The sequence below is a fragment of the Prionailurus bengalensis genome, chromosome X, assembly GCF_016509475.1.
Source record: "Prionailurus bengalensis isolate Pbe53 chromosome X, Fcat_Pben_1.1_paternal_pri, whole genome shotgun sequence".
In the NCBI taxonomy this organism is placed as follows: domain Eukaryota; kingdom Metazoa; phylum Chordata; class Mammalia; order Carnivora; family Felidae; genus Prionailurus; species Prionailurus bengalensis.
The window spans coordinates 7,238,642-7,251,348 of NC_057361.1; the positions used below are offsets into that span (position 1 = coordinate 7,238,642).

A 12,707-nucleotide genomic window follows, 5' to 3' on the forward strand; every position below is an offset into this window, starting at 1 on the left:
AGGTGAGAGATGCTCCCGCAGGTGGGGGCCGCTCCCACAGGTGGGGTATGTTCCCGCAGGTGAGAGATGCTCCTGCAGGTGAGGGCCACTCCCGCAGGTGAGGGATGTTCCCGCAGGTGGGGGCCACTCCCGTAGGGGAGGGATGGTCCCACAGGTGAGGGCTGTTCCCGCAGGTGAGGGATGTTCCCGCAGGTGAGAGATGCTCCCACAGGTGAGGGATGTTCCCGTAGGTGGGGGCCACTCCCGTAGGTGAGGGATGGTCCCACAGGTGAGGGATGTTCCCGCAGGTGAGGGATGCTCCCGCAGGTGAGGGATGTTCCCGTAGGTGGGAGCCACTCCCGTAGGGGAGGGATGGTCCCACAGGTGAGGGCCGCTCCCACAGGTGAGGGATGTTCCCGCAGGTGAGAGATGCTCCCGCAGGTGAGGGATGTTCCTGTAGGTGGGGGCCACTCCCGTAGGTGAGGGATGGTCCCACAGGTGAGGGCCGCTCCTGCAGGTGAGGGATGTTCCCGCAGGTGAGAGATGCTCCCGCGGGTGGGGGCCGCTCCCGCAGATGGGGGATGTTCCCGCAGGTGGGGGTCGCTGCACCGTGGGCCCGGGCACATGCTCACTGCGGCTTCCTCATCAATCTTTGGCCTCCCCGGGCCCAGGTGCTATTACTGAATGGCAGAGGCATCTGCCTTACACAATCTTTCCGGAAAGCCAGCCTGCCACTGAGGTCCTGGACCCGTTCTGGCTCGCCTCTCTCGTAAACCCAACTTGCTCATCCCTGTGTGCCCCCTTCTTTGCTGTGGGCATTCGTTGCTCACCTGCTCACTGTCACGGCGACTGTTTTAGAGCACCTTTCTGTGCTGGCCCTGGGGACACAGGGCCCAAAGTGAGACCCAGTGCGCACCTCAAGGATTCCACACGACGCTCTAGACGTGGCCTTGAACCCAAAAACTGAGTAGTCACCGTGGACTTTCTTCCAGTCACTGTGAGTATAAGTGGGGTGACTCAGCACCGTGGGTGATGCTGGTGAAGACATCAGCTCCGGGATCACACCGCCTCCTCTCTCAGAGAACCCAACTCTTTTGTTTTTTTCTTGCAGGAACAAGAAAGGTTATTATTATTGCAATAGTTTGTACATGGAGGGCCAAACAGCGCATTCCAGAAAACTTGCTCCCCAGAACCCAACTCTTCATAGCACAACTTTAAAACTCTTTAAAGGCACAGCACCCAGAGAGTCAGATATTAAATTGGAACCGTGCAGGTGGGCAGTAGGGTGTGAGGGACCAGAGGGACCCTGGTTGACCACCTTCAAGGTTCCCAAGACCCTCCGGGGCACTGGACAGAGTGCAGGCAGTGCTGGTGGGCCGCAGCGGGTCTCACTGCCACACACAGGCGTCGGCGACACCCGGCAGTTACAGATGTGATTCGGCCCCGTCCTGGGCCTGCTGAACGTGAGCTCTGGGACTCGGTCAGGACCCTGATCGTTGTCGTTATATTTGGTTTCTTATCGTCTAGCGGGGGCTTTTGAGGCCCGGAGAGGCTGTCCAGTAGGGGCCTAGAGTGGCAGTGTGAAAGGGACGGTGGGTGTCAAAGGAAGGGGGTTTAAAGGGAGAACTTACTTGAAACATCCTAGCAAGCTCTTGTGTGTGCGTGTGTGTGTGTGTGGGGGGGGGTATGTGTGTGTGTGTCTGTGGTAAAGAGCACATGACATAAAATTTACTTTTTAACCGTTTTGAGGTGAAATCCACAAAACCGAAAATTAGCCATTTTAAAGTGTGGGGTTCAGCGGCGTTTGGTGCGTTCACTGTTGGACAGCCACCGCCCCTCTCTAGTTGCAGAACATTCCACCCCCCTCCCCCAGAGTCAAACCTGGAACCCATTAGCAGCCACTCCCCCTCTCCCCCCCAGCCTCCCAGCCCCTGGCCATCACTAAATCTCCTTTCTGTCTCTCTGGAGTTGCCTCTTCTGGACATTTCACGTAGATGGAATCCTACGCTGCGTGACCTTTCGCGTCTGACCTCTTCCACCCCACGGGATGTGTTCGAGGTCCGTCCGCGCTGTAGCCGGAAGCAGCACTTCATTCCCCGTCGTGGCCGAATGACCTTCCATCGTGCGGATGGGTCCTGCTTTATTTATCCCCTCATCAGTTGCTGGACTTAGGCTTGTTTCCACCTTGTTGGCTGTTGCCGTAGAGCTGACCGAGCACACTTTATTCTGTTTTACTTATTTTTTTTTTTAATTTTTTTTTTTAACGTTTATTTATTTTTGAGACAGAGAGAGAAAGAGCATGAACGGGGGAGGGTCAGAGAGAGGGAGACACAGAATCTGAAACAGGCTTCAGGCTCTGAGCTGTCAGCACAGAGCCCGACGCGGGGCTCGAACTCACAGACTGCGAGATCATGACCTGAGCCGAAGTCGGACGATTAACCGACTGAGCCACCCAGGCGCCCCTGTGTTTTACTTACTTATGAAGATCTGATTGGCTTTATTACATGTTTTGTGAATCAGGCAGCACCCCTTCTCACAAATAGAGGGGAGCTCCCCAAGCCGCTTTAAATGAATTATCTTGCATGTTTGTGTAAGATTGGGGTACTCCTGTACTCTGCACTCCTGTGCCAGCAGCCTGCACGTATTTACCAATGTGTCATGGTTGTAACAGAGCCACCATAGCCTGGGGTCTCTAAATTTGGAACAGGGACACCGCTTTGCAGTTTTTGTTTGATTTAGGGCAACGCTTCGGTTGACATCTCCCCGTTAGGAGATTTGTGGCGGTGGAGGAGGGGAGCGTCTCCCGAGTCTGGGGGTTTTGCCCGTATGCTCAGTCTGCCGCCTCAGTCTCAGGCTCTGATTTCGGGACCGTTGTCCCCTGCCTGTGGAGCGGACTCCCCTTCCTGCCGCTCGTTTGGTGCTCCTGCGGTCAGGAGTTAGTGATGGCTTTGCCTTGGGTTTCAGATGAAGGAAAAGGTCCTGAGAATATAATGATGACCAAGGCTCCGTGCCTGCCTTTGAGGGGCTCGTAGTTTGGCGGGGGGGGGGGGGGGAACAGAAATGTGAAAACAGTCACGTGCCCAGTGCCAAGAACTGCAGTCCTAGCCGTCGTGGAGAGACATTACGTGCTTGCAGGGGCGGGGCAGGCTTCAGAAAGGAGGTGCTTTGGCAAAGGCACTCAGAAGACAGTAGGGTTTCCTGGTGGGGCGGAAGAGGACGCAAGCAGCACGAACAAATGCAGACAAGCATTTCCAGCGATGGAGACTTTGGAAAAATTCAGCCTGTTTCGAGGACGTCTTGGTTGGGGGAGGACAGAAACTAGGAGTGAAGCTGGCAAGTTAGTTTCGGGACTCCGGCGTCATGAGGAGGATATTGCCTTGAAAGACGTTCGTGTGTTAAAGAATCACAAGCCAAGTTAGGAAGGCGACTCTGGTGAGCGCACTGAGGAGGCAGGACGCCTGCGTGGTTTCGGAGAGGGGTCGTGAGGATCTGATTGAACTTAGGGGAGATGGAGAGAAGGGCATGTCGTCAGCCACGATTGTTTCTAGGGGGCAGGAAGCACCAGTTCTTGGTGGCCCGCAGAGAATTCTGGGTGAGGGAGAAGAGCAGGTGTTCTCTGAGGATGGGTCCCAGGTTGGCCAAGTGGGTGGATCTGGATGATGCTGCTCACGTCGAGAGGGGGCAGAAGGAGAAGCAGGTGACTGCTGTGTCCCTGTTGGCGTCGGTTGAGGGTTTGGTGGTGAACGGGCGCCATGTCAGAATGAGTTCTGCCTCGGACGAATGACTCAGAATTCCTCTGGTTCCGTCCGGGTGGAGATCTACCTAGGAGGCAGCCGGAAGAAAAATGGGAACTCAGGAGAGAGGCTGGAGCCAGAGGGAGGCATGCGCCTCCCACGGAGAGTGAGAAAGCCGGAGTGGAAGATGGGGGGGGGGTAGGATTTATGGGTGGGAGGAGACAAGGAAGTTCGCGAAGAACACAGAGGGGCTGCAGGTCTGGTGCAGAGGCCCGACGAAGGGGAGCAGCCAGGTCATAGGGCATTCTGGGTCAGAGAAGTCAGTGACCAGAAGGTTGGGAGTAGCCATTAGTTTGACAGCGGAGAGCTCATTTGGATTCATCCCCGCCGATGTTTGTTCGCAGTGTGAACAGTTGTCTGGTATCGTCTCCTCCGCGGGAAACTTCTTCATATCCCTAGAGTTTTCTTCTCGTTCCAACTGTGGATCTACAAACGGCAGGGGTTCCACGCCTCAGGAAGCTTCGTTATGAGGTCGCTTCCATAACGTACATCCCGCCAATGAGTTAATTTTCGTATCAGCCAGTCACGTGACTGCGTGACTGTTGGTCAACCTCAAGACCTTACTTGTAAGTCACTTACGTTCTCGCCCTTTTAATTTCAGAGCTTACCCAGATTGAGGATCCCAGAGAACAGTGGAGGCGAGAGCAGGAACGGATGCTGAAGGAGTATTTGATCGTGGCCCAGGAGGCTCTCAATGCCAAGAAAGAAATCTACCAGATTAAGCAGCAGCGGTTCGAGCTGGCCCAGGAGGAATACCAGCAGCTGCACAAAATGTGTGAGGACGACAGCCGCTCGTACGCTAGCTGTGAGTTGACTGTCCCCCGTGGGTAACGCGCGGCTTCGGAAGCCGCCTCTCCGCCGGCTTACTGCACACACCGAACTTGACTCGGGCAAGACGGCTCCGTAAAGTTTCTAACCGCGTATCGTTAGGTCGTCGGTATTTTGCTCTGGAATCGGGTGTCTTCCGTTAGCCACTCCTTTAGTGGGTATCTACCAAGTGCTTGCCCTGTGCCCAGGCACCGTGATGCGGCGGAGCCTGAGGAGGCAGAGGTCCCTGCCCTCGTCGCATCACATTCAGGTGGGGAGGGTAGAAGAGCAACAAGCAGCTTTCAGGCAGCGGCACGAAACGACCTCGTGTCTCGTGTTTGTCAGTGCGGAAAAGGGCTTCACTCGGAGCCCTCCGCCACCGATAGGGCGTGTTAGGGGTGATCCCCGGGAGGGCCGCGCAGTGGTTTCGTTGATCCTGCGTGGAAAGACTCGGGAGCCATCACGTGTGTCAAGCACCTGTCCCTCTGTAGAGTCCTTTCTGGGGCGGCACGCTGAAGGCGGAGGAACTCAGCGTAACCCAGAAGATTGGGGGGACTCCCCGCCTCCGATGGCTGCGCACTGGTGTTCTCAAAAGGAATCCCTCTTCGTTTTAGAGGTTACTGGACGTGGGCTCCCATCTCATTAGTACTCGGCGGATGCTCAGGTATTGAAGGAGCCCGGTCCCGTCTCAGAAACCAAAGCATCTCGTTACCGACACAGTCAGTCACTGCTTGAGCCAGTCTCTTCCCCACAGCGCTGTCACACTTAACAGTCCACCACAGGTGCACACGGCCGTGACCGTTCTGGGTGCCCGTGAGCTCGGGAAGAATGCGTGGAGGTGCTACGACTAGGTTTTGTGTGATAACAACCTGAGTCTCGTTGAGACACGGGAAGCCTTAACCTGTGACGTGGCCACCATGTTGCCAGGTACTTGGCTCTGGCGAATAATAAAGACACAGTCAGAGCTTTGTTCTGTGTTGCGAGTCAGAATGGAGTTAAGGCCGAGGGGCCATAGGTCTTTTTTTTATTGCAGCTGCTGTTGAAGGTGAATACGCCTTACAAGCTGTGGGGAAGCGAGGGGTGGGGGTTCCCCTCTGTAACAGGAACTGAAGACAGTGCTATCACATGTTCCGAGAGAAGGTCAGGACCCAAGTATAATGCTGTGTTGTTTCCAGCTTGTCTTATCTCTTGTTCTTTGGGTATTGATATCTATTAGGTTTTTTTTGGGGGGGGGTTTGTTTTAACTGTTCATCAGAACGCAGTGCTCAGCTCAGTGCGAATTTTTAGAGGTTGGTTTCCTATCTCCATAGTTTCTTTTTTTATAATGTCTTTCTCTGATTTTGGTATCAGGCCTCACAGAACGAATTGGGAAGTGTTCCCTCCTCCTGTTTTTGGAAGGAGTTTGTGTGGGATTGGTATTTGATAGAATTTGATAGAATTCACCAGAAAAGCCATCTGGATCTTGAGTTCTTTGTGGGAGTGTTTGGAACTATAAATTCAATGTTATAAGGCTACTCAGATGTTTGTTTCTTATTTTTTTTTTAATTTTCTTAACGTTTATTTATTTAAAAAAAAATTTTTTTTTTCAATGTTTATTTATTTTTGGGACAGAGAAAGACAGAGCATGAATGGGCGAGGGGCAGAGAGAGGGAGACACAGAATCGGAAACAGGCTCCAGGCTCCGAGCCATCAGCCCAGAGCCCGACGCGGGGCTCGAACTCACGGGCCGCGAGATCGTGACCTGGCCGAAGTCGGACGCTTAACCGACTGCGCCACCCAGGCGCCCCAGCGTTTATTTATTTTTGAGAGAGACAGAGACAGAGCATGAGAGGCAGAGAGGCAGATAGAGAAGGAGACACAGAGCCTGAAGCAGGCTCCAGGCTCTGAGCTGTCAGCACAGAGCCTGATGCGGGGCTCGAACTCACAGACCGTGAGATCATGACCTGAGCCGAAGTCGGACGCCCAACCAACTGGGCCACCCAGGCGCCCCTGTTTGTTTCTTCTTGAATCAGTTTTAGTATTTGTGTGTTTCAAGGAATTCGTCTATTTCATGGAATCCGAAAGTCAGCAAACTTTTCTACCAAGGGTTAGGTAGTAAATATTGTAGGCTTTGTGGGCCACAAGGTCTCAGCTGCAACTACTCAACCCTGTTGTTATAATGCAGAAGCAGCCAGAGATAATACATGAACGAATGTGTGTGGGTTGTTCTGATAAAGTGTAAACACAGGTAACAAGTTTGATTTGGCCTGCAGGGAGATTTGCCGACTGCCGAGCCAAGTTGTCAAGTTTATAAAGTTGGTCGTCAAGTTTATAAAGTTTGTAGAATTCCCTTTCGGTTCATTTAAGATCTAGACACTCCTAGGTGGTGTCCTGTCTGTCATTCCCAATGTTCCTAATTTGTGTCTTCTTTTTTTCCTCAGTGTAGCCAAACTTTTGTTGATTGTATTTGTCTTTATAATGAGCTGGCTTTCCCCCCCCCCCCTCCTATTTCTTACCTGTTTTCTATTTTATTGATTTCTCTTTATTATTTTTTCCTTCTTAGTTTGGCTTTACTCTGTTCTTCCTTTTCTAGCTTCCTAAAGTAGAAACGTAGACCATTGAGTTTAGACCTTTCTTATTTTCTCACCTAACCTCTAAAAGGTATGAATTCTTCTCCAAGTGCGATTTTAACTGCATGCCGCAGGTGTTGGTGTTTTCATTTTCAGTCAACCCAGATTGGCTGTTTCTTTTTGGGTTCTCTAAAAGCAAGTTGTTGGCACTTTTGAAAGATGTTATGTTGCCGATTTCTAATGTAATTCCATTGTGGTCAGAAACTACACTATGTAAGATTTCAATGTTTTGAAATCTATTGAGATGACTTTTATGACCCAGCATATGGTCTCTCCTAGTTAGCTCATAGGATTAGAAGCCCATGGTGTTGGTACAGCGAGGTCACGCCTAGCTGCACCAGTGGCTTACAACTGTTCCTGAGAGCCTATGGTTAGCGATCTTAAGTCTTTTCGAAAGTTACTTAGTAGAAGCTACGCCGAACCATAGAAAATTGTTCTTTCTGTAGTTTAAAAAGGGCTGAATATAGGCAGTTTCATATGATTCAACCTAATGGAATGTTTCTTCCCAGTAGCCTTTAGGGACCTTATCTGTTCCATGGTTGAGTTTGATTAGATCTCCAAAGGCCCTCCGGTTGATTTTTCGTCTACGGATGGAATGGGGGAAGGACAGACCAGACAAATTTGGCAGGAACTTTCTTCCAGTGATTGAAGAGAAAAATCGCAGCAAGGGAAGATGTTTCTTACATGTTGCCTACGACCAGTGCAGCTGAGACTTCGGTCGTGGTGAACGTGGGGCCTCTGGACCCGAGCCTGTGAGGGTGCAAGTAGAGGAGGACCTTGGTGCATCCTGTTGGATTCCACACCCAGCCCTGGGGGAGGCGAGGGAGGAATCCCGGGCCAAAGCTGAGCCCCTGGATTAAGAGCATTCAGAACCTGTAGCCCTGTAGCGATGGGATATCCCTCACCATCAGTTTTTGTATTTCCGTGGGCTTTGACATTTGGGCATGTAGGAAATCGCACTCGGTAATATTCCTTCCTGTGCTCCACAGAATTTTCCTAATGCCCAGTAAAAAAGAGCTACTCAAGATGCCGTCCTGCGTGGTGCATGAAGAAACCTTCAGTAGAGGAAGCAGATGACTCTGGTGTTCCCTTGACACTCTGAACCAGGCCCATCAGAATCCTGACCTGCTAGAAGTCTCTGTGTAGACACAATCTCTGCATCCACTTGTATAAGTGGCCTTGGGGGCCAGATAGGGCCAGCCTGTTTTCATGAAGGGCTAGAGGTGCCGGTGGATTTTGCTGGGGCCTGTTGGCTCATCTGGGATAAGACGCCACATGAAATCGTAACGGACTTAATCCAAGTGCTTCACCAGGTTGCTGCTGCTCCTGGGGTTTGGACCAAGCTCTTTCAACTTGCCATTTAACCTGAACTACTAATTACGATGACGAAAACTCTGTTAGTGACTCAAATGAATTCTCTCTGACCACACCGGTCTCACACAGCCCAGATTGCTAGTCCTCTAAAGCAGGGAGGCGTCTCCTTGCTCCGGTACTGGGAGCGGGATAACACTTGGACCCGTTTCTCGTTACTTCCTTCGTCGGCAGTGACTTGAAGCGAAATGAACCAGTATTCAGTGAACTAGAGTTTTCTGTGCATCGTTCGGATTGCAACATTACGAAGCACATGATGCTGTCTTTGTTGTACACGTGAGAAGCAATACTGGGGAGGCGAGGTTACTTCTTCAAGGTCACATGCCTAGTAAATGGCAGACCTGGGATCTGAACCCAGATCTGTTTGTGCATGTAGCCTTCAGTGCTGCCTACTGTTTCCTAGGCATGGAAGAGGCAGCTCAAAGGAGCTAATTGTGTTTTTGAAACACTTTGCCCTCCTGTTGTTCAACTTATCTAGAAGTAAAGACCGATTATAAATTGACAAGGCCTCTGGCAAGTTTGCAACACTCAGAGGGGCGAGTGGGAGGCAGAGCACTTTCTATGTCTTGGCTTTCTTGTGGCCCATGGCAGGATTGCTAAACTATTCGTCTAGTTTCCAACAGATACTTACTTAGCACCTGGTATTGGTATGTCCCAAATGCTGGGGACACGATTTCTGTCTCCCTAATGGCTGATTGTAGGGAACAGTTAGGCATTGATGGGGAACAGAGGAATTAACTAAAACAGCCACTTTTTAAAGTGTTCATTTCTTGATTTTTGAGAGAGAGAAAGAGAGCACAAGCAGGGGAGGGCCGGAGAGAGAAGGACAGAATCCCTAGCAGGCTCTGCGCTGTCAGCCCAGAGCCCAACGTGGGGCTCGATCTCACAAAGCATGAGATCATGACCAGAGCTGAAATCGAGAGTCGGACGCTCAACTGACTGAGCCCCCCAGGCGCCCCCAAAACAGCCATTTTTTTTTATAAATTTTTTTTTCAACGTTTATTTATTTTTGGGACAGAGAGAGACAGAGCATGAACGCGGGAGGGGCAGAGAGAGAGGGAGACACAGAATCGGAAACAGGCTCCAGGCTCTGAGCCATCAGCCCAGAGCCCGATGCGGGGCTCGAACTCACGGACCGCGAGATCGTGACCTGGCTGAAGTCGGACGCCTAGCCGGCTGCGCCACCCAGGCGCCCCAAAACAGCCATTTTTAATATTGGAGCAGGAGGGCGGGAGGAAATGACGTGCATCTGTCCTACCCCCTCCGAGCCATTAGCCCAGAGCCCGACGCGGGGCTCGAACTCACGGACCGCGAGATCGTGACCTGGCTGAAGTCGGACGCCTAGCCGGCTGCGCCACCCAGGCGCCCCAAAACAGCCATTTTTAATATTGGAGCAGGAGGGCGGGAGGAAATGACGTGCATCTGTCCTACCCCCTTCACAGATTCCTCCCTGAGTTGTGGAAATCACCGGAATAAAACTCCATTCACTGGAGAGAAAAGATTTTGTGTCAATATTGGGCCATCTGGTATCTAAGAATATCCAAACCTTGACCTTTTTCTGTCCCTGAGCAAAGCAAAAGCAGACGCTTGCTGGATTTGAGCGTCCATGTCCCCGTGAGGCTAAAAACCCTACCCTACTCTATTTCTGGGAGCCGCCTGGGACCCGGGCCCGTTTTGTTTGTAGAACCCGGGGACGGAGCTGTTCTGCAGTGGGCTCGTTCTCTTTGAGCACACCGGTTCTCTTCCACAGTTCCATCCTGTCGTGTTCCCCTACTTTCTTCATGTCTTGTTTTGCTGGCAAAGGAGTTTTGTTAAAATCTTTGTAGCAAAGGAACTTCTTGCCGCATTCATTGTAACTATAAAAAATGAAAACAGAGGGGCGCCTGGGTGGCGCAGTCGGTTGACCGTCTGACTTCAGCCAGGTCACGATCTCGCGGCCCGTGAGTTCAAGCCCCGCGTCGGGCTCTGGGCTGATGGCTCGGAGCCTGGAGCCTGTTTCCGATTCTGGGTCTCCCTCTCTCTCTGCCCCTCCCCCGTTCATGCTCTGTCTCTCTCTGTCCCAAAAATAAATAAAAACGTTGAAAAAAAAATTAAAAAAAAAAAAAAAGAAAACAGAAAATGCTAAGAACTGGAGGTCTTTGTATTTCTTGACCTGAGTGGTTATGTTTGTATTTGCTTTGCATTCATTCATTGTTTTGTATGCTTCTCTTTATGTGTGTTATCCCCCACCACAAAGCAGAGAGAAAAGCCAGGAGGAGCTACATTAAATTATTAACGCTGCTCACATCTAGAGGTAGAAACAGGGAGGTCTTTTTCTTTTTTCAAGCCTATTTTAAGACTTGTCTGGATTCCACGCGTTTATTTCATGCAGTGAGCAGAATTCTCTCTGGGTGAAGAGTGAATTGATATCTCATTTAGAGGAAGAAGAGAGTTCGGTCTTGATTTGCCCTACTTTCTTCATTCTAATGTGCTCATCTCTTTGCCTTTCCCACTGAATACATTTGTTATGTCAGACGCTTTTATGCTAGAGTTAATCTTTCAGTCTTCCTGAGAAACTTGAGCTCCTAGGTGCCTTCAGATGAAGTATTATGACCATTTGCAGGATCTTTTGGAAGGAATTCTTGCATGGGATGAATTACAGTCTAAACCACAGGTCAGCAAATTATGTGTGGTTTCTGGGCTGAATCTTGTCCACTCTGGCTCTTTATAAATAAAGTATTATTGGAACGCAGCCACATCCACTCACTTACCTATTGTCTATAGAAGCTACGATGGCAGGGTTGAGGAGCTGAGACAGAGACTGTACGGTCCACAAAGCCGAAAATATTTACTCTCTGGCCCTCTGCAGAAAAAATTTCCCAACCCCTGGTCGAAACCAGTAGTTCTGAACCCTGGCTACAGGGTATCATCTCCTGAGGGGCTTTTAAAAACTGCTGCCTGGGCCCCACTCCCAGAGATTTTGATCTCCTTGACCTCGGGTGGGGCCAGACATTTTTTTTTTTTTTTTTTTTTTTTGGGTAAAGCTTTCCAGGTGAATCCCAGAGTTGAGAATCCATCGGTCTGGATTGACTGTGACGGTCTCTTCCGGCAGCAGGAATATGACTTTGTGCCTCTGGCTCCTAGGAGCCACCAAAAGTCTGCACCAAAAGTATCTTCGGGTGGTTGGGAGAGCTGGCTTAATCTCCCGTGAGAAAGTGCTGACCCACCCTGAATTCCTGGGTTAGGTGGTGGTGAAGCTTGACCTTATCGGTTATCAGTTTTGCCAGCATTCTTTCTGAGGCTTTAGGCCCGTCCCACAAAGACGGCCTTCCATTGGTTACCCAGGAGAGGGGTTTCTCCTCTACTACCTAGGGGAGTGTAATGGCCACAGTCCATCCATTCAGCCTTCTGTTTTCCTTCGTGGGTAAGCGTGTTGGAGCTGGCAGGGGAAAAATGGATCACACGCAGCATTTTTCACGGGTATTAGTTGGCAAGACTCAATCTTAAAGGCGATTTCAGAGCCTATGTCTGTTGAGAGATAATCCCCTAGTCTGTCCTAGAGAGCATTTCTGAGAGAACTCTCAGTCTGAATTTGGTGGGATCTTGTGTTACTTCTGTAGGTCGCCTCTGAGCGGGCTTGTTTGATATTTTTTGTTCCTTTGCTTATGGTGCCTTTAAAAACAAATGTCATGCCCTCCTCTGTTGGCCTGGGTTACTTATGTGCATGCCTTTGTCGCTGCTCTGGTAATTAGTACCTGTCAGCATGGGAACTGTCAGGGCTTGCCATCCTGTCTGCCAGGGTTCTTTTGGCTTCCTTGAGCAACTCCCCGTGGTGCCGATGCCTGGAGGTGCACACCTGGTCCTAAGGGGCAGTCTGCCCAGAGGATGTCTTTGGAGAAGGACTACTGGTCTTTCAAAGCATGTTACCCCCCTGGGGTGATCTTGGGTTCCCACAGCACAGAGGAGGCCTGTGTGTATCAGAGAAACAGGGAGACAGAGACAGACGCACCAGCAGACGTGTTTTCCCTTTTCGATACCCTGGAAAATCAAAATCCAAAATAAGTCCTGGGGTCTGCAGCGTCACGAGTGCTAAATGCACGGGCCACGCTCACCTCTTGGACAATGGGCACTGGGGAGCCCGGGGTCCATTCCTTCTCTTGTTGGAGAA

The 12,707-nt window shown here is 50.9% G+C and overlaps 1 protein-coding gene across 1 annotated transcript in view; it reads left to right on the top strand.

The window, feature by feature from the left end:
* The window catches only part of WWC3 (WWC family member 3), a 117,441-nt gene that overhangs the window by 44,309 nt on the left and 60,425 nt on the right, over positions 1–12,707 (top strand). The window contains exon 3 of the mRNA XM_043570794.1: positions 4,375–4,578. Coding sequence (XP_043426729.1) covers positions 4,375–4,578 — 204 coding nt within the window. The remainder of the gene's footprint in view (positions 1–4,374; positions 4,579–12,707) is intronic.